This window comes from Onychomys torridus, chromosome 23, assembly GCF_903995425.1.
Source record: "Onychomys torridus chromosome 23, mOncTor1.1, whole genome shotgun sequence".
NCBI classification, from domain to species: domain Eukaryota; kingdom Metazoa; phylum Chordata; class Mammalia; order Rodentia; family Cricetidae; genus Onychomys; species Onychomys torridus.
The window spans coordinates 5193754-5217286 of NC_050465.1; the positions used below are offsets into that span (position 1 = coordinate 5193754).

The 23533-nt window shown below is 51.5% G+C and overlaps 1 protein-coding gene across 8 annotated transcripts in view; it reads left to right on the top strand.

Annotated features, from left to right (window-relative positions):
• The window catches only part of Agap1 (ArfGAP with GTPase domain, ankyrin repeat and PH domain 1), a 459873-nt gene that overhangs the window by 117319 nt on the left and 319021 nt on the right, over positions 1–23533 (top strand). For 2 of the 8 annotated variants that reach the window (XM_036173284.1, XM_036173285.1), the window contains exon 1: positions 13424–14861. The exons of 4 other annotated variants lie outside the window; for them this stretch is intronic. In XM_036173284.1, coding sequence (XP_036029177.1) covers positions 13955–14861 — 907 coding nt within the window. In that variant the 5' untranslated portion in view covers positions 13424–13954. Of the gene's footprint in view, positions 1–13420; positions 14862–23533 lie in introns of those variants that run through there. 2 more of the 8 variants (XM_036173287.1, XM_036173286.1) reach the window with 2 other exon arrangements.

The following is a 23533-nucleotide window of genomic DNA, read 5'->3' on the forward strand; positions in this document are numbered from 1 at the left end:
TTCTAACACATTTCACAGGATTCACTGGCACACATGTGTTCAATGGAGACTTATAAGGCCTTTGGTGTATGTGCCAGTTTCCCCCCTTCTCTCTGTGTGTCTGTGTCAGCGTCGTTCAACACCCCCCTCCCACTCCCCTCCCTTCTCCCCCCCCTCCCCGTGTATGCATGAGTGCCTATGGTGCTGTTATGAATGCCCTGGGGTGATTGATGTTGGAGGAAGAGACTGATTTTGCTCCAGGGATTTATAGAAATGGGAGGGGGGCAGACAGTGATTAGAGCTTTGTTTCTCCCTACTAAATAGCTATCTTGGCTACACAACTCAACCAAGAAAGGCAAGGAAATGCCATGTCCAGAGAAGGCAGACCATCCAACAGTCTTTCCTTCCCAGGCTCCTAGGGTTGTCCTTGCCTGCAGCCTGCAACCCCCATTCTGATGCCTCCAGGGCTGCGTCTGCCGCTGCTGGCTAATGAGGCCACATGTAGGGAGTGAATATTGCCACCATCTGTCTTGGTTCCTCATGCCCTAGTGGGGGCAGATACCTGGATCCAGGAAGATACAGCTGCCTTATTGGGCAGGCCTAGTGTGCTTGTGTGTGTATTCCAGCCTCAGACTGGATTTGCAAGGCAGTCACTCCACAGCCTTCAAAGCAAGGGAGAGGCTTTGCACAAGGATTCTGTCCTTGGCGTTGCTGAAGACAGTTACAGCATTTGAGCAAGACATGCCTGGCTTTAATTTAAATGAATCTGTTTTGTTTTGTTTTTTTTTCATCAGGAGGTAGTGAGAGTCTAGATAAGCTGCCCTAGCCCACCTGGGTGCCGTTGGTTTCCTAGCCAGACAGTGCCTTTGAGCTGTGAAGGGACTCTGCTACTTGCAAGCAGAGAGGTGGGGACTTCATCAGGAGAGACTAGAGGTCTCCCTGCCATCTCAAGGTGACCTCCAGCTGCTGGAGCACAGGTACCAGCTACATGCACGCACGCACGCACGCACGCACGCACGGTCCCGTTTATGCTGCTGTTGTCCTGAGTTTTTACTGAGAAGACCCTCAGTAGTATTCAGACATTATGAAGGTGTGGTTAGCATTGTCAGCTTGCCAGCATCTCGAATCAGATAAGATAAGCCTTTGGCATGACTGATTTTCTAGACGGGTTAATTGAGGTGGGAAGACTCACCCTAAACGTGGAGAGTGTCGTTCCAAATGCTGAGGTCCCAGACTGAATTGAAAAGAACTACAGATGTGATGTGACCAGCTGCTTCCCGCTCTTAAGCCATGATGGTCTGGTGACCTAAACTTGAGCCCGGTACCTTCCTTAGGGTACTTCCGTCAGTCACTTGGTAACCAAGGGAAATAACTGCAACAGATGGTGACTGCTGTGGGCTGCATGTGTCGATCCCAGAGGTTGCATGCTGCTGTCCGAGCTCCAGCTTCCTTAAAATGTGACTGCTTTTAGAGCTAGACTCTGACAAGGTGGTAAGCATGAGGGAGGCCCTTGTCCAGTAGGACTGATGGCCCTAAGAAATCGGAACGTGACAGACATGGGGAGGCCATGATGGAAGGGGTCGTGTGACACATAGGTAGCCTGCAACATCCACTAGCTAAGAGGGACACCGATTCTGCCTATGTCTTGGTCTTGGACCACCTTACAGAGCTATGGACATCTTTCACCTGTCCTTGAAGAGCCAGCCTGTGGAACTTTGTTAAGGTGGCCCTAGCTAACCGAGGGTGGCTCTTACCGGGGCCATTAGGATATCGGTGAGCAGCTCCATATTTATGCAAGTTTTCCCACTCTATGTTCCTTTCCTACCTGCAGAATGTGTTTATCTTCTTCGGTTAGTGCAAGGGCTTCCATTAGCACTGTGGTTCCCAACATCCTAATGCAGCGACCCTTTAATACAGCTCCTCGTGTTGTGGTGACCCCCAACCATACAATTACTTTTGTTGCTACTTCATAACTGTAATTTTGCTACTGTTATGAATTGTAATAAATATCTGTGTTTTCTGGTGGTCTTAGGCAACCTCTATGAAAGGGTCATTTGCCCTCCCCCAGGGGGTCGTGACCTGTAAGAGTGAGAAATGCCTGCACTAGCAGAAATAATAGAGTAGCTGCCCTTGGCACCAGCAAGAGTCTGCTGTATATGTTCAGAGGAACAAGCAATTCCTCTCGTGCCCAGGCCTAGGTAGGTAGGGCTCTAATTATATCCGGAATGCCTCTGTGGGAAAGAATTTATAGCTTTATAAGTGAATGTTTCCGATTTAGGGAAAGGAAGCCGGCAATTGGGAGACCTTCTTACTGCCTCCAAGCTGGGGGCAGAGCCGGTGAGGATGAATGCCAGAGCCCAGCTCTGTATGGCCTGGGGCCCCACAGTGGCAGGGGGTAGGGTGGGCAGGACAGCAGATACCCTGCCAGGATGTGAGCTTGGCATGGGGGCTATGGGATGGGGGGGTGCATGAGAGATTAAGGCAGAAGCCAGTGGAAAGCCAACAAGGGGGTAGTTTCAGAGCCTGGTTGGTTTCACTCTGGGAGCTCAGTAGTAGGGCAAGGGGAATGGGGTATGATCTTGGGGATGGCTAACCTTAGGGCTTGACCCTGGTCTCCTCCCTCCCTCAGCTCCGGCCCTAGGCCACCTGCTTTCATGTTTCCCTTCAGTTACCATTTCTGTCTGCTTGTTCTGTAACTTCTTTCTCCATGCTGCTTCCTCCCTTCTCTCGGTTCCTCTCTTCCACCACTTCCTCCGTCCTCTTCCTGCTTTGGGCAGGCAGAATCACAGATTCCATGCATTCTGCGTCTGCCAAAGCTGACCACCCATCGGACAGATTGGTAACCAAGTTGCAGCTCTAACAAAGCATGGGTTGACCTTTTCCCTTGTGCGTATTCCCTTAAATGTTACACTATAACAGAACAAGGATTGGTAGAGCACTCTGCTTTAGTTCTGGCCAGCGTTCTGGAGATACAGCCATGTAACACTCAGTACACCCTTTCACATCAGGAGTCGGAGTTTGGTGTGGGGGTAGGGCGGCCCAGCAAACAGTCGAAACACGAACCCCATGGGTTGTTGGGCCTGAGCCAGTTTCCATAATCTTCTGTGGGATCCAGGCACAGTTAGAATCCACAACTTTCCCTATTCATAAAGTAGGGATCCTGGTAGCCACACCTGCCCTTGAATGCCCTTCTCAAATACTGGTCTGCCACTCAGGAGGGGCAAGCTGAGCCCTAACATGGGGAGCTTAGCTGCAGAGAGATTGGGAGTGGATCTGCCCCTATCGTGATGACGTTGGGTTGGCAGTGGTCTTACTTTCCAGAGATGAGCTGTTTCACTGAGAGCCACGTGGCATATTCTTTGGAGCCTTGGAGTCTCTGGTCTCTTTTCTTGTACCTTATTTCAGTCAGACCAGCTATAAGTGCTTCATGCACTCCAGACAAGAACTAGCTGCATGCTGCCTCCTGCTTAGGTCCGCCCTTGGCCAGGAGGGCAGGAGGGTAGGCCAGGTGGGCTGACAGTGCTGTGAATCCCATGTTTACCTGCTCGTGTTGGTGTTTGATGATAACCTGGGAATGCTGCAAAGGTACAGAAGCTGCTTTCCCGAGCTCAGTATGTTCCCCACACTGCTGCTCAGGGATGTGTTAGGCTCTTGTTCCCCCTGGATATAAACCCCAAGTTCCAGGACCCTCCTGAGAAAAGTCCCCAGGGGAACATTCTGCTATCTCTCTGCCACCCTCTCTAGCCTGAAATTTCCCATGGTGACTGTTGCTTCTCTAGAAATCCTTTAACAGCCAGGGGAGCAGCAGATGAGGTCCCCATTCTTTCTCTGGGAGCCAGCTTGGGATCCCTGTATCTACCTGTCACCACTCCTGCTGTGTCCTGGGGAAGTGACAGTGGTGACTGGGAGTGCCTGCAGAGCTGGCGGCGGCCTAGGGGACAAGGCTTCACCACCAGCTCTCTCTCAGGCACGGCTTCTACCAGTCTCCTTTGCAGTGGCTCCAGGTTGTTCCAAGACTTCGTCTCTGGCTCTTCTGAGTCCTGGGCCTGGATCTCTGTGGAACCTTTGAATGTCAAGTCCTGGTGGACCAGACAGCCACTTCCAATCCTAGGAATGCCAAGGATGGGTCTGGCAAGGGTCCTGCCTACCATGTCCCCAACTAGGATATGAACATAAAGGGCTCCCTGGAGCCTCTGCACCCTAATGCCTATCACCCTGTTCCCTGAGATGAAGCAAGGCCTGGGCTCTCCATAGGCTGTCACATGTGGAGAATCCCTTCCCCCCACGACACACAGTTAAGTATGTTTTCCTGGTTTCCACTGAGGGAGGAACAGGCTATCGCAGAGGGCGGCCACCCAGGGTCAGCTGCAGCTGAGGATTTTTGTGGTCAGGGAAGAAGTGACTCACCATCTCTCCATCCCTGTGTCTGTCCCTAACCACTGGAGACTGTGTGGGTAAACTTCCGTGCAGAGGTGAGGTGCATTGTGGGAGAGGGGTCCAAAAAGGGGCATCATGGGGGTGCAGTGCAAGTCAGCTGACCTGGTTTGTCATGATTGGGGCAGGACCGATGCCCTGCAGAAGTGATCCTGAACCATCTGCCAGCAGGATTTGTCTAGCAGGAAACTGGTGGGGGAGGGGTGAAGCTGCTGTCCACTGAGGTGGGAGGTTGTTAAGTTCCCGGGGCACAGACAGGGAAGAGTGTCTCTTCTTCAGGGAGGGCATGGCCAACGCCAGCAGAAGGACCCTGTATCAGGCCCTGGTGATGAGTTGGACTTAGCTCCATTTTGCTGGCCAGTGGGGAGACTGCATATGCCATGATTAGGAATGAGAAAGGAGATAAAGGTGTGCCAGTGAGGAAGTGGGGCAGACACTTGCATTAAACACAGATCAACACTCTGTACACCAGATCAGATTTATCCATTTGACTGTCAGCTCTGCTGTGTTTTCACAGTCTCAGGGCCTCTTGGCTCCATGTCATTCCAGTCATGGAACCTGGCCCGAGCCACTGTGTTCTGCAATGTGGATGCAGGTGTTGTCGGGTCTGGTGCAGTTTGCTCTGTAGGCGGGACGTAGTCACGGAGCACACTCGTACCGTGAAGCCCTGATAGTGGGACTGAGGACTGTTCCTGGGAAGGGTGCTGAGTGTAGGCATGGGACAGGCTGGGCTGGGCTTGGAAATCCTCCTGTGTGGAATGGGTGAGGGAGTATGGAATCCCCTAGAGAGGAAGGGGGTGGGTGCTGGCCTGGAGGCCTGCATGGGGAAGAGCTCTTTCATGTTCTGGAGAGTCTGTGGAGAGGAGGTGACTATAGTGATGTATGATCCGAGGTCATCTAAGAGGGGACAAGCAGCTTGAAGTCACTGGAGTGAGGAAGAGCTGGCCAGGGCTGCAATGAGGCCCCGGTCCTGTGGGTGGCACATCTTACTGCTGCTTGTGTCCTAGAGCGCCCCCCCCCAGGGGTGAAGATGGGGGTGGGACATGTTCCCAGGTGACACCAGTGTGCTGATCCCAAGGCCATATCTGAATTGGGGTTTGAAAGGAACTCCTTTGGGCCATGACCAGGTGTGGTATCTTGGAGTAGCCAGGGGCAGATAGAATGGTGCCTGTTGTGGGCTGTCATGACCCCTGTTCTTTGCAGGAGAAAGCCAGGACTACAGGGCCTTGTTAGCTCTAGGCATGTCCCCCATGTGGCTTAAGGAAGGAGGCCTATAGTGAAGGGAAGGTGAGGTGAAGGTGTGGTCTGAGACCCTGGGTGCTTTGGTGGTAGGCTGGTCTTGAGGTGGGGGGTAGGAGGTAAAAGGGTTATCCCCGCTTTCTACGTTCCTAACTGCAAACATGCCGCAGTGTCTTGGGAGTCCTTCAGAGGGCACTGCCCAGTGGTGCCTAGAGCCAGGTGCTCTCTCTGTTCCTAGATCCTGGAAGTTTTATCTGCGTGTGCCCAACTAGTTCTCCATCTTTAACACCCCCGAGAGACAAAGTGCAGAGTTGGTAGGAGAACCATTACATCATGGGTAACTGAACTGGTGCCCAGTGCTCTTCAGTTCACCCTTCTCCTTCAGTTTGTCTTTCTGGAAGCTTTTGGAAAGAGTTGCAGGTAGTTAGCTGAGCATCAGAGCGTAGAGAAGAAGCTTAATGACTGTGGTGTGGCTGGGACTTCTGACAAAGCCCTCTGTCTTCATGCCCTCCACCCCAGACTCCATGCCCTGCTACTGTAGATGCTTAGCTTGATCTCTGCATAGGGCCCCTGGGAGCAGGTGGGAGGCAGATGGATAAGAAACTATGGATGTTTTCGTCTCTGTTAGTGACAGCCAGGATATGGCCACCTGTCCTCCTCTTCCGAGGAGCTCAAATACAAATTGAAACCTCCAGGGGAAGTGGTTGCTGTCTACTGCCTGAGTTTGTTTATCCTTGGAGCCGGAGGGCCACTGAAGTGATCCACTGGTTGGCAGGGGCAGGGTTGCCAGGGGAGAGAGGGAGGAGGGGAGGAAGGGAGGGAGGCACTGAGGGTTCAATAGGCAGCTTAGATAGTTTAGCATGGGAAAATGGATCCTCCTTTGAAGCCTCTGGTCATAGAGAATTCCAGAGAAAACCCAACCTGCTAGTGGTAACTACCAAAATGCAGAGGTGGTAACAATCAAATGTGCTTTTCTGGAAGCCTGGTTCTGTGTGTATCTGCACAGACCTTGGGCATCATTTGGTACCTTGATTTTGATTTTCGTGTAAATAGCACTGTGTCTGAATCTCTGAGGTCAGCAGGTCTAAAGGAAAACCTGTCAAATCCCCCAATGTAGGAAGGTGAGGTGGCTCGAAAGGATTCTTTCTAGGCTTTCTACTAAGGCCTGCTGAGTGCTGTCTTCCTCTCTGCTAGCTGCCATTGTCTTCCTCAGAGCAGCGGTGCCTGCTTACAGGAGAGCTTCAGGATCAGGCTTCTTTAACTGTGGATGGTCGTTCAGAGAGGAGTGCCTCTCATGGGGGAGGTCTCCTGGATTCTCTCGGGGTCTTCATTCCTCCGTGCTGTGCTTTACAGCCATTGTATGACATTCTGTTGCAATTGCATGTGGCCTTGGGGGCTTGGGAGGTGCTAGAGTCCATAGGCTGCAGAAGGCTACCGGAAAGGGGGCCCTATCTCTGCACCTATGGCGAGTCATCATTCATGCTGGCGGGGAGATGTAATGGTGGCGCAGCTGCATGAGGGTTACCTGTCCTGCTAGGAGTAACCCTTCATCCATGCTCTGAAAGCCTGGCCGACTCATCAGTGGAACAGCACTTTGTCCTTGGTGCTCCAAAGAAAGGGGTAGGTGTTCCCGGCCCTCAACACCAGGGCCTGCTTCACAGCCACTGAAGGCCGCGTCCCTTTGTCGATCCTCCTAATTCTTTTCCTTGGCTGCACATGCACGGAGCTGATGTGTGGACGGCTGAAGGGAGGGACTGCGGGGTGGGAATCTTTGGTGTGTTCTGGTTGTGGCCGTGTCTAGCCCCTGGGGAGTCACTCTCAGTGGGAGCTGTGCTAAGTGTTGCTTGAATTCATTTGCGTACAGTGATGGCTCATAGATCAGACTTACTGTCTGAGGTCTTCACTGACACCTACACTTTCCATGTGTGATAGCAACGCTACTCACAGAAGGTGCTCTGTAGAGCGAGGAAGAAAGTGGAGGTGAGGTTTCTACTGTTCCAGGCTGGAGGCTGTGGCTAGACTTGGGCTCTTCCTTGGCTCAGTTATCCTCTGTTCCTTGGTGGTTTCCAGTGTTATAGGACGGCATCTCTGTGAAGGCGACAGCGGAGGATCCCAAGGCTTTGGAGAAGCCAGTCAGTGCTGGCCTTTCCTGACCCCTGCACACCTAACGTGGGCTATTTTGTAGATGAACGTCTTGTTGCCTAGGTGTAGACTTCTACAGAATCCTCCCCCGCGTTTTATTCTTGGCCATGATACTTGTTCATTCAGAGAAATTTTAGTGGGTGACCTGTGCATCCTCACAGGATGGTGGGTGGCTTGGTGGCCTGCCTCTCACTGTTGCTGCTCTGTTGGGGGGCTGGTTCCTGGAAAGAATGCAGCCTCTCTTGTAGAAAGCCTACCTAGAGCTGCTTGGTACTGTTAACCCATGCAGAGGTGGGAAGGTGGGGCCGGGAAGCGTCCTGTAGTTTCTGCTCAGAGTTGTACCTTTGGAGCGGGTGTTCTCCATCTGTGGCAGTCTTGTCCTCAGGAGACATTTGACAACCCTTAGAAGTGTTTTTACTGGTGTAGCCGGTAGGCTATTACTGGCATCAAGTGAGTAGAGGTCAGGCCTGAAAGAAAGCCCTGTAACAAAGACTGGCCAGCTCAGTGTCACAGCATTGAGGATGCCTGGCCTGGAACCCCTGTCCCCTCAGTGTTGCGTGCCCTGCACCATGGCCACCATACACTTCCTTCTTGCAGCACTTGGTACTTGCCTCAGCCTTAGTGAACAGCTTCCTGCCTCTCTGTGACCTTTTGGCCCGTCAGTTCCCCCTCTCCCTGCCGCAAGCTCAGGGCTTGGCCCACGTACTGTTTGAGGCCGCCTCCATGGCACCTGCACCAGTAGCAGCAGGTGAACACAGTGTCAACTCTGATGGTGCTTTCCTGACATCTAGGAATCCCTGGGAAGGCAGCCCAGAGGAGGCATCGTCTGGCAGGATACTGAGCTGGACTCTATACCATCAGGGGCACAGCAGGGTCCCTTGTCCTCCACTGTCCTTCCTTACCCACTCATCCTTACCATACTGCCTTCTGACAGGACGTGGAAGTCAAAACCCATCTTCCTGGAGTCAAGCCAAATTTGGTTTTGGTAAGCTGCCCTGACCAGATTTCCATCCTTGTTAATGTCTAAAACATGGTGGCACTGTCACTGAGGTGACAACCAGGAGCCACCCCAGTCACAACTGAAAAGCTCACAGAGGCATACTGCCTGCAAGTATTCTGACCACACTCAGCCATGTCTCTGGCCTGTTGGCAGCCTTTGCTTTTGTGGCTGCTGCATGGGGGAACAGTTCAGGAAGGGTGATGGTGCTCAGAGGACCTACGGTCATTCCCCTTGCCTAGTCAGCATGTCAGCATGTCCCTGCCCTGAAGAAGAGCACACTTGCCCTTCCTGCCCAGCTTTCTAGGATCTGACATGCTTCCTTTACCTTTCCACCCTTTTCTCTGGGGGAGATGGGTATAGATACTGAACCCAGGGCCTTGCACCTGTTAGACTACTGAGCCACAACTCCATCTCTGTAATTTTGTTTCCAGACAGAGTCTTGCTAAGTTGCTCAGAGGAATTTGAACTCCCTCTGTGGCTCAAGCAAGCCTCAAATTTGCTGTCCCTCTTTAGCCTCCCAGGTAGCTGGAATAACAGGCCTGACATGATTCTGTTTGCAACCATCAGCTTATAAAATATAAAAACCGGGGTCGCTACAGACTGCAACATCCTAGGTGGGGACAGTACCCAGACCATCCAACGCATCATGACAGATCTCCAATCAGAAATCCTTCCAAAGCCTTTATGATGGGATGGAGGCTCATGCTGAGATCTGCAAGTGTCAGTCAGTTACATACAGGTCTTTATTCTTGCAGCATCTCCCTGTCAGATAGCCAGTTACCAGAAGGTAGCTCCCGAGACCCAGCAGATAGTTCTTCGTGGCTCTCAGCATCTGTGCCCAGGCCAGGAGAGGACCATGCTTGGTGGTTTCTCCCAACAGACATGAATCTCAAAGACTGTGCCTGATTACTAGCTATCAAGTTGTGTTTTGGAAAGTCGGCCTGTGAAGCAGATGGCCTCTGCTGACTCTCAGAGAAGATCCTTTAAATAAGGCTTCTAGGCATTCCTGACCAACACTGGGCAAAATCTAATGTTCACGAAGGAGGTTTAATTGATGGCCTGCTAGAAATGGCACTGGATACAGGTCATGGAGGGTGGCCAAAGGCTCCTCTAAGGGTTAGGGCACTGCAAGGGCTGTTTGGATCCTCTAGGGCTTTCGTATTTAGGCAGCAGTCCTTGCAGTGCTCAGGCCCTGCCCATGTGCTTTGGAAGGATGGATCAAAGAGATCAGGGACAGTGTGTGTGTGTGTGTGTGTGTGTGTGTGTGTGTGTGTGTGTGTTGCTCTATGGTGTAGAAGATCCAAGATGTGGTCTGGTAGTATCCATTTAAGAACACTCAACAAAATACCCCAGGAACACTCAGCATACCATGGGAAGCGTTTTTCTTTTAGCAGAGGCAGGTCTGGCTTTGTGCAGGGGATTTAGGTTTTGGAGTGACAGGCTCAGGATTCTGTGTCTTCTGAGACTGGGAGAGCCCAAGTCTCCAGGGCTGTGGGGAGAGGCCATGTGCTGTGACCAGGATATCTGGGTCTTCAGGGGAGTCTTTAGGACTGTGTGAAGCCTCTGCTTCCTCCTGGGGAGAGTGCTGAGAGAGAAGCAGCTTGGCTGGCTGGGTGCTCCGAGTCTTCCTGGGAGACTGTGTGTCATCTGAGGTGGATGGAATGGATTCTTCTACTCCGCAGCTTGCATCCTAGTATGCATGGCAAAGCACAAAACCCGGGATGGAGTTTACCAAGAAAGAGTAAAGGCCTGACACTAGTATTTCAGCTCTAAAGGAATGCAAACGCACCTCCCACCCCACCACCCCTCCCCCAACACCTCATTTTGGCTCTGAGTATGCCTCAGGTAATAAGGAAATGTATTTCCCTGTCTTCACTATGCAGTAGATATTAAGGTTCACATGGGCATTTCAAAGAAGCCCCATCTTGCACACTGAGAGTTAGCCTCAGGCTCCAGTGAGCCTGGGTTGAATCCCTGCCTTTGCCCCTAGCAAGCTCTCTCCTTCCACAGTGTGCAGCTGCTATTTCTCAGCTTGCAGACCTGGTGATCGGGGCGTCTGTACAGCCACATCTGTAAGGTTAGACTGTTGCCAGGTCCTGGTGGTACTAATTTATTAGCTGGACAGCACGCTGGTTATTGTTATCTTCTCTGACACTGTCCTCCAGGCTTTTAGAACTACAAACATCATTTTTATAAGTTTGTGAATTCCTTGAGGCACGAGACCCTGCCTTGTATTTTTGTATGTCACACACACACACACACACGCACGCACACACACACGCACGCACGCACGCACACACGCACACACACACATACACTATACACACACTACACACACACACACACACTACACACACAGGCACACACACATACTACACACACATACACTACACACATACATACACTACACACACACACACACCTACACACATACACTACACACACACACTACACACATACACTACACACACATACACTACACACACACACACACACACACACACACACACTCATTGATGAACCAATAGAAAAACAATGAAAATATGTTTAGAATACTTCCTAGTAATATCAGGGTTTTGTTTAATTTTTAATGGTGTGTAGGCCAGTAATGTTCATGTTTTGCTTACTCTTCCTTGCTAATAAAGCTGCTGAAACAGAAGACATTACATTAGGCAGGTATGGGCACTGAGGAGTTCCATTCTCACCCAGGAGCTGTGTAGTCTTGGGGCATGTCTCCACCCTTTCTGAGCCTCAACATCCTCCTACCAGGATGAATCTAGACGTTTTAATAGATGTTTCATGCCTGGCTTCCGTCCTAGAATAGTTGGTGTCTCTTGGGTTTTATCTGAGAGAATTGCTTTATTGAACCAGAGGGTAAGATAGCCTTGACCTTTGAATGATGTGTCTGAAGAACCACCGCAGAGATCAAGAATTTCAAACAGAAGCTATACTTTGCCTGGGGCTGATGGAAGGGTCATATGATTGAGGTAGAAGTCACTGGTGGTGGTTAGCTGTTTTCATGCATCTTTAAAAAAAAAAAAAAAAAAAAAAAAGGAGGTTGGAGAGATGGTTCAGTGGGAGAAGTGGTTGCCATACAAACACCAGGACAGGACCTTGAACCCCTGTATCCACTTAAATGTCAGGTGGATGTGGCAACCCACTTGTAATCCCAGCCCTTGGGAGACAGAGATTGGGGGATCCCTGGAACAAGCTGACTAGCTCAACTAGCCAAATCAAGTTCAGGGTTCAAGTGAGAGACCCTGCCTTAACATGTAAAATGAAGAGTGGTTGAGGAAGGGTACTGTCATCCACCCTTGACCTTCACACGTGCACGCACACCCACACACGTGCACACACACACGCAGGCAATAAGTAAATGAACCATACAGAAACTTTTCTTTAAAAATCCCTGTTTCTTAAACGGCCGTCTCTTCCAGGAGACCTGACCCATTCCTTCTTACACCACTTTCACTGACAATACTATCTGGAGAGACCTTAGAAGTGCCTGAACTTCACAGCCACCTGCACCTTGCCTAGATGTACCTTCCAGGGAACTCTGGCGTTTTCAGGCCAAGAGCGGACCCCCGTCAGCATCAGCTAGTGGGCACTGTATGTATATATATATTGCATTTTCCTCCTGGACCCTGTAAACAAGACAACAGAGGCAGTAAGTACATCTGTGTTCAGGATGGTCCAAACTGGCTTGATGCCTGTATGTAAACCCTCTAGTACATGGAGGTGGGGTCCTAGATGAACACGTGGGAGGTGGGGAGGGGCAGTAAGCAGGGGAGTGAAGGACAGTGCAATGGGCTCATAGCATTTTAACCAGCTCCAGTGGCCCCCAAAGTGTTCATCTAAGCTAGAGAACTGTTACCTCCATCTTACCATCGGAGAACCCAGATGGTTAGGAGGGCGAGGAGCCTGGCAGGTCCCTCTTCCTGCTTCTAAGCCTGCTACTCAGGTAGCAGACTGATATTTTGGAAAATAACCTATAAATTATCTTAGACACACTGGCCCAGTGCCTCGGAGAGCGATTTTTTGTTTTTATCTTTTAAAATTATTTTTTATTTATATGTATCTGCTTGAATGTATGCGTACAAAGTACACCAGGTACCCTTGGAGGTCGCAAGAGGGCATCAGGTCCGTGGAACTGGAGTTACAGATGGTTGTGATCCCTGATGTGGGATGTGGGAACCACACCCGATCTAGGAGAGTCAGTTCTCTTAACAGCTTCTCTTGTTTTCTAGGAATTACCTGTTAGAGGTTACAGGTTTCAAAGAAATCTATGATTGTTGAGATCTGGTCTCTCCTTGTGGGTGGGTGGGCTGGAATTACTAGCCTCAAACTCACAATCCTCCTGCCTCAGCCTCGGGAGTATTTTCCAGCAAGTCCTTTGAGTTCCATCTTCTAAGCTGCACAGATAGCCAAGGCCTCAGCTGACCCTGCAGCAGGTCCGGGAGAGTGGTATAGGTTTACTGCGCAGGGTTGATCCGCTCCGCCCGGCAGGGATCCAGCCCAGCGCTTGGGCCTTCCCTTCGCCGCGCTCGCCGCCGCCTCCGCGCTCCCGGGACCCGCTGGCCCCGCTGGGCGCGCGGCCCGCAGTCTCCGCACGTCGGCCTCCGCCCGCCCGCCCGCCCCGCCCCGGCGCGCATTTCCATTTTAAACCGCCGCCCGCTCGCCCGCCCCTCGACCGACCGCAGCCGGCGCAGCTACCCGCGCGCCCCGTTCCCCGGGAGAGGCGGAGGCTGCGGGACCGCCGAGCTGTGCAGGAAAAGGCCGTGGGATGCGCTTGGGCCCCGCGCCCTAGACAATGAAGCCGCGGGCACCGCCGCCCGCAGTGGGCCCTGCGCGCCCAGGCCGCACCTGCCGGCGAGGCGGGTTCCGCGCCTGAGCGCCCGCCCGGCCCCTCATGGCTCGGCTCCCCGGTCGCGGACCCCGGCACTCGGGCCGCGTGGCGCGCGGGCGGGCGGACTCCAGGGGCGCTGTTCCCGCAGCCTAAGCGCGGGCCTCGCTGCACGCGGGGGGCGTGGGCGCCGCTCCCTGCCGGCCCGGGCTCTGCACCTGGCCGGCTCTGCGCCCGCGGCGCGCGTCCCGACGGCCGGCGGTGCTGGATGCAGTCGGGCCTGGGAGAGCGGCGCGGCGGCCGCGGCCCCTGGGGACATGTACCTGCTGGACGGCAGCGGCGAGCCCGCGTCGCCGCCCGCGGACGCGATGCCGCGCGGGACGCCCCCCAGGAAGACCGTCTACCGTATCTCGGTGACCATGGTCAGGAAGGAGCAGCTGGCCGCTCCTGTTCCGCGCCCAGCTCGGCGGCCCCGGCCCGCACGTTCTCCAGACGCGCCCGAGCGGCTGGAAGAGGAGGCCGAGGAGGCGGCGGCTGAGGATCCTGAGGCCGGGCCGCGCGCCTGGGACTTCCGCGCTTTCCGCACACGCAGCACCGGGCAGCTGGAGCTCGGGCGACTGCGGCCATGCACACGCGGCGCGGAGCCCGTGGACCTGATGGGAAGCCCTTCGGCCGAGGGACCCAGCAGCCCCGATGGGGAGGAGGCTCGGGCCGCGCCCCTGCGGCGGAGCCTCAGCTTCAGGCACTGGAGCGAGCCCGAGGCGCCGCGGAGCCCTGCGCTGAGCGGCGGGAGGCGCCACAGCAGCTCTGGGAGCCTGGCATGGGCGCCTGACGACGAGGTCGAGGCGGACACCGCCCCGGAGCCAGTGGCCGGAGTGCAGCCCGCGGCGGAGAAGCGCAACACCTTGGATGTAGGCGAGGTGCTCAGCAAGAACGATGCGCTCTCGGACCTGGAGCGCTGGGAGCGCAGCAAGAGCAAGAACCGCACGCTAGACAACAGCGACCTGCAGCGGCTAGAACGTGCGCGGGCCGCGGCCGCCGGCCCTGGGGCAGCCTCGGAGCACCGGCTGCTGCGCTTCTTCAGCGGCATCTTCGCGCGCAGGGATGGCGGGCCCTCACCCCGCGGCGGTGCCCTGCGCTCCCGCGGTTACTTCAGCCTGCGGAGGGCCCCGGCCGACACACACTCGTCCAGCGCAGAGAGCATCGAGGGGTCCCCGCGCAGAGGTGGGCAGCCCAGGGGTGGCGGGGAGGTAGGGATAGGCTTTTGGACAAGCGGGAGAGCGGTGGGGGCTGGGCCTGCGCTCTGGCAGCCTGCAAGTGTGAGCACACTAGGGCCTAGGAGCAGCAGAGACACCTGCTTTCCCCGATGTCCAGCTTGGGTGGCTGCCTGGGTGGTCCTGAATGCTATCACCCCAAGCTTTACGTGCTTTAGCAGTTCTGGGTCTGTCACCTGGTCTTAGTGATCTTGACTAGGGTAAGATCACCTGGCGGGCCGATTGCTAGTTCAGTCCTCTCCATCTGCAGGATGGAGCTAGAACGTGCCTTTGCTCAGGCCGGGGTTGGGGGTTGGGGTGGGCATAGCAGGTGCAGCTCCTGGCCAGCCAAGTGGAGCCACATTCCTCCTGAGTCTATCCTTGCTCCCCTTCTTCAGCGCAGAAGGCTGCGGTTGGTTCCTCTATCCGAGTGCCGTGATGGCTGATGTGGGTGGTTCTACCTAGGGGGTTTGGTGGTCAGCTCATACATAGCCAGTGAGAGGGCATGGCAGGCATTCCTTCACCCTCCACATGTCACTGGGGAAAGCAAGCTGGGTAATGGATGTTAGGGAATGAGGGGCCAGTCCTGCAGCCCATCCTGAAACTAAAGGTGTCTCTTGTCTCTCACATGCCTACTGGGGTCTTGTGGAGAATTTTCTGGGGGTAGATACTGAAAGCAGTGAATTAGCCATATAATAGACAGCATTTGGGGGTCAGAAGCCTCCTGAAACCACAAAACATGGATCTGGTTTCGGTTTATCACCTGGAGGGAAAAGACTGGGCATGGATGAGTAATAGTTGCACTAGTGTGTGTGTGTGTGTGTGTGTGTGTGTGTGTGTGTGTGTGTTGGCATTTCACTAGGACAACTCTTTAATCTTGCTTCTGATTACAAAAAAGTGCTGCTGCTGCTGCTGCTGGCCACAAAGGGAGAAGCAGTGGAGGGTAGTGGTTTCTACAATGCCAGCTGGCTCCTGCCACCCTGGAAAGAGCTTCTCCCAGCTGGACCTCACAGGCTAGCTGACTGCCCTGGGTCCAGGCTCACGTTAAAACCAACTTTGGCAGAGGACCCATGGAAGACAAACTCTTCTCACGTTGCTGCCTGAGGTTCTAGGAATGGTTCTGGAGCAGAGAAGGGTTGAGCCAACCCTGCCACGGCATGCTTGCCTGCCTGTTTTCTTTGTTTTGCTGGGAGGCTACCTGTCACCAGACTTGGTTGGTTGAGTTGCCTTAGACCTGTCTAGTTTTAACATGCCTTGCTCCGCTCCAACCATTAACCTCTCTCACTTCCCCTCCCTCCCAATATGCTGTTAAAGTGTTAGAAAATGGCAGGAGTTAGTTTTGGGGCCGGTGAGATTAACTCAGCCAGGTGAAGGCACTTGCCACCAAGCTAGTGATCAGGTGTGATTCCCCATGGCCCACAAGGTGAAAGAGGAGAGCTAACTCCCTCCCACAGGTTGTCCTCTGACCTCCCCACATGTACCACAGTGCCAAGTGGCAAGCTCACTCATGAAAATAAATAAATGAAAAAAAAAAAAAAAAAAAGAGTTGGTTTGCATGAAGTGGCTGTTGTGTCCTTTGCACAGAGGAAGTGAAAGTGGAGAGGTCCCTGTTGACTTGGACACCAGGCTTGCATCTCTGTTGTGCACTTGGTAAAAACAGTCATTAGTTGCCTGGGTTCCAGAGAAGTACCTGTCTTACAGAGGTGGGGGAGAACACAGACATGATTGGCATGAGTATGCTTCAGCTGCACCTACGTATAAGTTAAAAGCATTTGAGGTTTTGATGCACCCTTTGGGACAAACACTTGAAAGGTGTTAAGTGTGTTGGAAGTTTGCCCCCTAGGGATACCAGTTTTTAATAGTAATGACTGTAGTAATGATCTTATTGGTTGTCTCTGTGGACAGACCATCACCACAAACTTTATGGGTCATGTAGAAAACCCACAAGCTGGATGTGATGGTATGTGTTTCTAATCCCAGCACTTGGGAAGTACAATTAGGAGGATCAAGTTTGAGGACTGGGATACGTCACACCCTGTCTCAAAAAAGGGGAGAAAACAAAACAAAACCCAAATTGAAAATAGCATTTTTTTAAAAAAAAGTGTACTGGGTTATAGCATATGCATATACACAGAACTCTGGGGCCTCACATTATTGTAAAGTTCTGGTTCGTGTGTGTATGTATGTGTAAATAAAGCTCTACACCTTTCATCCAGATAAAATCTTTGTCGTTGCTGAAAATGTCGGAAGTGTCAGGTCACTGTCCTCAAGACTTAGGAGCAGCCAGTTCTGTGGCCGTTACAACCAGTGTTGCAGAACCCCAGTGCTCACTCAGGTCTTACCATTTTATCAGGGTCCTGTGCAGTTTGGTTTTGTTTTGTTTTTTATGTATTTGTTTCTTAGAATGTCAGTTGTTGGGGCAGAGGTGGAGAGAGAGGTGGTTAAGAGTATATAACTGGCCGGGCAGTGGTGGTGCACGCCTTGAATCCCAGCACTTGGGAGGCAGCCAGGCTGATCTCTGAGTTCGAGGCCAGCCAGGCACCAAAGCTACACAGAGAAACTCTGTCTCAAAAAACAAAAACAACCAACCAAACAAAAAGAATATATAACTGTTCTTGCAGAGGACCCAGTTCCTAGCACCTACATCAGGCAGTTCATAATGTCCCAGAACATTAGTGGCAGAGGGATCTGATGCCTTTGGCTTCCACAGGCACCTGCACTCATGCACATACTCATAAATACACATAACTAATAAACTAGCTCTTAAAGGATATCAGTTGTTCAGAATTTAAGTGTTATGTGAGAATCCCTGCTCTGAGGTTATGGTGGGGTGCCCCAGACGCCATGTTTTCCCCTTGTGAATAGTGCCAGGGCCAGGCCCATCCTGTCTTGCCTAAGCTTACTTTGGGACTCAGGTGGCTTTGCAGGACTTAGAAATTTTATTTTTGGAAGGGAAAAGAGAGCTTGTTATGAAGTGTGAGGTCAGGGGCTCCCTACAGCTGCATGCAGCTGGCTGCTGTTTGAGAGCAAAGCCTGAGCTAGGCTAAACAATGAGGAACACCAGGCCTATGCCAGTTCCAAGCTGCTTTTACCACCCCAGGTTTAAGCCTCTGCAGACTTGAAACACCATCAGCATCACCAGACACCTTGATGACTTCCTTTAAATGTAGGCCATAATGGTTTGGAGTTCATGACTATAAAGGGAAGTAGAGGTGGTAACACCCACAGATGCTTTCTGTCTCATAGCTATTGATTTCGAGTTGGCTGTAGGAAAAGTTACTTTAAAATTGGTATTACGATAAACAGTTTCCCTGTCCTAGAATACATGGCTGGTCTTAGATGAGATGTCTCTGTTAGCACAGGCAGAAGCAAAATGGTTAAAGTCTTGTTTTAAGACACACACAGAGGCTCTGGACAGATGTGTGGTTGGTTTTCCTAACGGGCGAGCTTTAGGGTGAGAGGATAGAAATAACCCTCCTTCCCAGGATGCCTCGCTGGGCTTTCTCAGCCTGTGCAGGCTCTTCTCACTCATGTTTGGAGTCCCAGGGTTTTCAGAAAGACCTTGTGTCAGATCCAGGGCAGTTTTGTGTTGTGTGACACACGTGTATTAAGACAGTCTGTTGACACAAATATAATTCAATACAAGGAAAGAGAAAATTGTAAGTGGTTAATAGCACTGACGGGTGTCACTCTCTGGAGCCCGTTCTCTGTGTCTGACAGGTGCCATTAGACTAACTTGCCAGAGATAGATGCAGGGAGGGTCTTTTACTATGTGGGAGGATTGATTACTGTAATAAAGTGATTCCTTGATAGCTCTGGCTAGGGCCAGCTTTTTAAATTAGTAATTTACAACTGATTTTTGAGAGCACATTTCAACAGTAGCTGCATTCCTTAGTTTCTGATTCCCTTACTTATCTCTTAGTTATTATGGGATGAAAAGCTATTAGAGTATCAAGCAAAGGACAAGAAACTTTAGTGGCCAGAAGAAGGAAATAGCAATTAAATGAAAGAAAATTGCTGTTATAACTTGGTCCATTTTTTTCAGTTTGATTTGCCACGGACAGGGCAAAAGCTTATAATGAAACTGTGTCATTCACAGCCTTTCATTTGAAACATTTTGAATGACTTTCTACTCAGTCTTTGATGGCAGCAGAATGTTCTGTGGGTTTTGTTGTTCTTTGGAAGGATGGGCGGAATCCTCTCTCCTGGAAACTCAGCAGCTGCACTGGGTATGCTCTGAAGAGTGGGCTTGAAGGTCAGCCTGGTAATCTTTGGGCAACCAGGATTTGTGTTGTGTTCCTCTAGGTCTGTGGCCTCTGGTTGGAGCTTCATTTCCGCTTAGCTCACCAGCTTACATCTTTCTTTTTTTTCCCCCTCTTCTGACAACCTGAGTTTGGAATATCCTGCTGCTGGAGGAGAGTATTCAGAGATGTGCCCATAGTAGCAATCTGTTTGGCTGTCTAGTTATTAACGGCTACCCTGTGTTTGGAAGCACTGTTGTTTTGATGTTTGTTTGTCTTGTTTTTGTGGTGTACTAACACATCCATAGGGCATCTGCAGTGTGCTTTGCATTTTCTAAGCATCAGAATCTGAGATTTAACGGAAGCACAGTTCCAGTCTGAAGAGATGAGCAGCAGATTGGGGGAGAGTGAGAAGTTACAGTGAGTCTGCAGGGTACTCAGGCAAGCTGTGACTGTCCCCCAGTGTCATGTACACTGGCTTTCTCATGCCAACATGCGCAAGCCTTGGTAGTGGGTTCTTCCTGGGCCATTGCTGGTTTTATCCCTCTATGAACGGTGGAGCACAGACACTGCACACACGCAGGCTCTTGTCAAATGTTTGTGGGGAGGATGGAGGAGAGAGCTAGGGGACACAAATGACAGAGCCAGTGTCCTTAGGGAAGAAGTTGCCTGGTGTGCTCCTGAGGGTAAAATGAGCAGGGCCTTGCAGGATCATCAGGAGTTTACTACATGAAGAAAGAACTCCCCATCCTGTCCTCAGAGCTAATAGTGATTAATACACCTACATGAGCAGTGAAAAGGAAGTTGTATAATCTTCTAAAAAATGTTTATGTTCCTGGCATAAAATTTTCTTTTTCCAGTGCAGTGACTTGGAACAGCTATATTAATTTAAAATGTTACTGTGAGTAAGATCATGAAGGAAAGAGGAATATTCTCTTATTGAAGTGGCCTCACTATTGGGGTTGACTACAGCTGTGTGGCCGCTCCACATGATTAAGGGCAGAATTGGTATTAAGGTCAACAGATTAGCAGGAAAGAGGGGAGATTATTATCTTTTCATTATTTTGAGAGAAGGACCATCTGCGTGCCCATGGTAGTTCGGCTCCTGATGAGCCAAGTTGAGTTTCTGCTTGTCCTGGGTGACAGCCCTGGGCTTCCACCACTCCCGATGGCCCTTGGTGAGGCAGGTACTCACCTGGCTTAGCTAGTTCTCCTCCTGGTCATTCTTTGAGACATTGCTTTAAAAAGTGCCCCTGCACTTTAAAAGAACGGAGTCGCGTGCCATTCGCTTGGCTGGTTTTAATTTAAAAGTGGGTTCTAGATTCCCCCTGGTTGTTGTTGGGGTGTGTGTGTGTGTGTGTGTGTGTGTGTGTGTGTTGCTTTTTGTTCCACCTCTCCTTGCTTCCCACCCTGGTATCACTAACAGGTATAATGCTCTCAGACAGTTTAGCGTGCAGTAAGCTACTCTGACCAGAAGATGGGAGAGCGAGCTCCATCCTCACGCAGTACCAGGGCGCACCAGGGCGAGTGCTGGACGGGAGTCTTCTGGCTTCTCCTTATCTAGCACATGAAGATAATTTTACGAAGTGCAGTCTGTCCATGGGAGTGAAAGGGGAAAAGAGGGTCGAGTTCTCACATCACCCTCACCCAGAAGAAGCCGTGCATCCCTTTCAATCCCATGCTCTCCGTGTGAGGTTTTGCATGATGTGGCATGCCAGCTGGTGTGGTCAGCATGCAGGAAGGCTCTCTTTGTCCAGTGCATGCCTGGTGCAGAACAGGGCTCAAGTGACGAGAGTCGGTGTCCGAGACGGTTGTCAAAGGGACCCCTGTGTTCCCTCTTGTCCTCTGTGCCTGCCATTGCAAACGGGCCTGCGACTGTCAGGCCCGGGAGGATTGACTCCATAAACAATGACAGCAGCCTTCCTTGTGAGGCCCGCCCTCACTCTGTGGTTCTTCTACCAGGGCAGAATGATTCTGATGCTGCTTCTGTTGGGAGATGGTGTTTATCTAGTGTGTTTACCTTGTTGCTCCAATGAGCTCCTAAAAAAAAAAAAATTCTAACTTGCAGGGGATACAGCTCAGTAGATAGTTTGCCTAGTGAAGTGGTGGGTCCCATGCCCAGTACCACATAAACCAGTTGTGATAATGCACCCCAATAATCCTAGCAATGAGGAGGTGTAGGCAGGAGGATCAAAAGTTTAAGGTCATCCTCATCTGAGGCCAGCCTGTCTCAAAGGAAAAAGCATAGTAATTGTGTCCCACAACCCGAGTCCTGTCGTCTGAAGCAGGACAGCTGCCCCCAGTGTACACGGTACTGCGTCTTGTTGTTTCTGCCTAACGCTTCACATTTCAACTCCAGGATGAGTGGACATTCCATTCTTTTGGTAATTTTAGTTTCTACACCGGAACTTCAGACTTTCAAGAGTCTGCCGGGGTACCCCAGAGTCACAAGTTAAGGCCAGGCCTGACCTGGCCCCTGGGATCATGTGGAAGCCACATTCAAGGAAGACTGAGAATTGTAATTTGGAAGAGAAGACCAGGAACCTTCAGGTTTCTTCCCAGAACCGGAACCAGGATGCAGCTACATAGCAAGGGTTCACTAAACTTCTGGGTCGGAGGCTTTTGACTCAGTGTCCACAGCACAGCATCCCACCTTGTCCTAGGCCCCCAGAATGGGGGTGGGGGGAGTTCCCATCATTGGGACTCTGATGCCAGAGATTTTGGTGAGAGGGCTGTGGCTTTGCGATTTGAGTTTCGAAGGTGCCAGCTCATGGGAGTTGTTCGGCCTGCAGTCCCCACACAGCCAAGGGGGTTCTGAATGTGACTCAACACAGAATTGTTAACCTGAAGTTATCAGGAGATTCTTTTTTCTTGTTGTTTTTCTTTTGGTGACCGGATTGTACCATTCTCAAGTATAAACTGAAATGACAATATCGATCATGGCATATTGTCAAAAGATTGGACATGGCACCTAGGACTCTGATGATATTTGCATTGAGGACATTTCCTGTGCCCTTTTTGGCCTGGGGTTGGCTGCCAGCTAGATGGAAGTAATCATCACCCATGGCACATGTAGTGCATGTTAATTCTGGTTGTTCCCTTGCAAAGAATGAAACCCAGGTTGCCCGACATGCCAGTCTAACTACTGGGCCACACCCAGCCCCTGCTTGTTAATTCTCAGGTCTCATTTTAGGGATTTAGCTCCACTGCAGCCTCCTTTGGAGAACCAGAGACTTGAGTCGTTAGCAAGGCGGGTTCATATTGGGGTATCAGCATGTCATGTTAGCATGTCAGGTTCAGGTTATTAGCATGTCATGTTAGCATGTCAGGTTCATAGCAGCCTTAAAAGCAGGGTTGGAAACACATTCCTTCTGGAACATGGGTAGGAATATGCTGGTAGAGGGAATGCAGACAGAGGAACCATGGAACATTTTCTTCTCTGATGATAGCTGCCATCAGTTTCTGCTTGTGTTTCAAAACTACACCAGTTCAGTGGTTTATGGGTGTCACATCTCCATGGTAGAGGATCTTATAGAGGTGAAGAATTGGGGTACCTAACAGCGTCAGCTAGGGCAATCCCCTTGGGCATTAGGATCGTGTAGTATGTACCAAGGTCACTGGGCTAGTGTATGATCGCTTGTGACCATCTTGAAGCCTTGGGGACCGTGTGACTGTAGTGTGGCTGCGTGTCCTTTGTGTTCATAGTTGTCAGAGTCCCAAGAGATGTGATTGTTGGACTGTGAGGGTTCTGTGGATGCACTGAGACTGGAGAGTCAGTTGTAAAGTTATGGTAGCGAGGGCTGTGTGGTGCCCACTTGTGGGGAGCTGGTGACTGGGCAAGGGCCTGGCTTTCTGGTCTGCTTGCCTGCCTTGCCTTAGTATAGTTTTTTAACTGTCTCTTTACCTACCCATTCATTCAATCAAATGCTCATCCATCCTGTAGCTGTTTATGTAGAACGGAGTTTATTGCTGATGTTAGGCATAGTGGCGTCTCTCTCTGACTCACACTGAGCTCTGCTAGCTCCTCTCCTGGGCTGTAGTCACGGGATGCATCCACTGTCTTTCATGGGGACGCACGTGGGCCATTACAGCTGGGGTGTTCTTCGCTCTGCTCCTGGTTTTGAGTGGCTGCAGAGCTCCCCTGTAGCCTGATGTCTCAGTTACGTTCTTGATAAAACTCTCTGACGCAGGCCGGGGGGAAGGGTTTATTCTGAACAGCCAGTGAGGGGAACAGATACAGAAAAGGGGTTGATTCTGTCTCATAGTTCAAGGACTCAGTCAGTTATGGCTGGGAAATCCAGGCAGCAGGAAGTGGAGGCAGCTGGTCACACCATACCCGTAATCAGCAGGCAGAGAGTGATGAATGAACACATGCCACTGGTCCGTTCCCTTGCCAGGGATA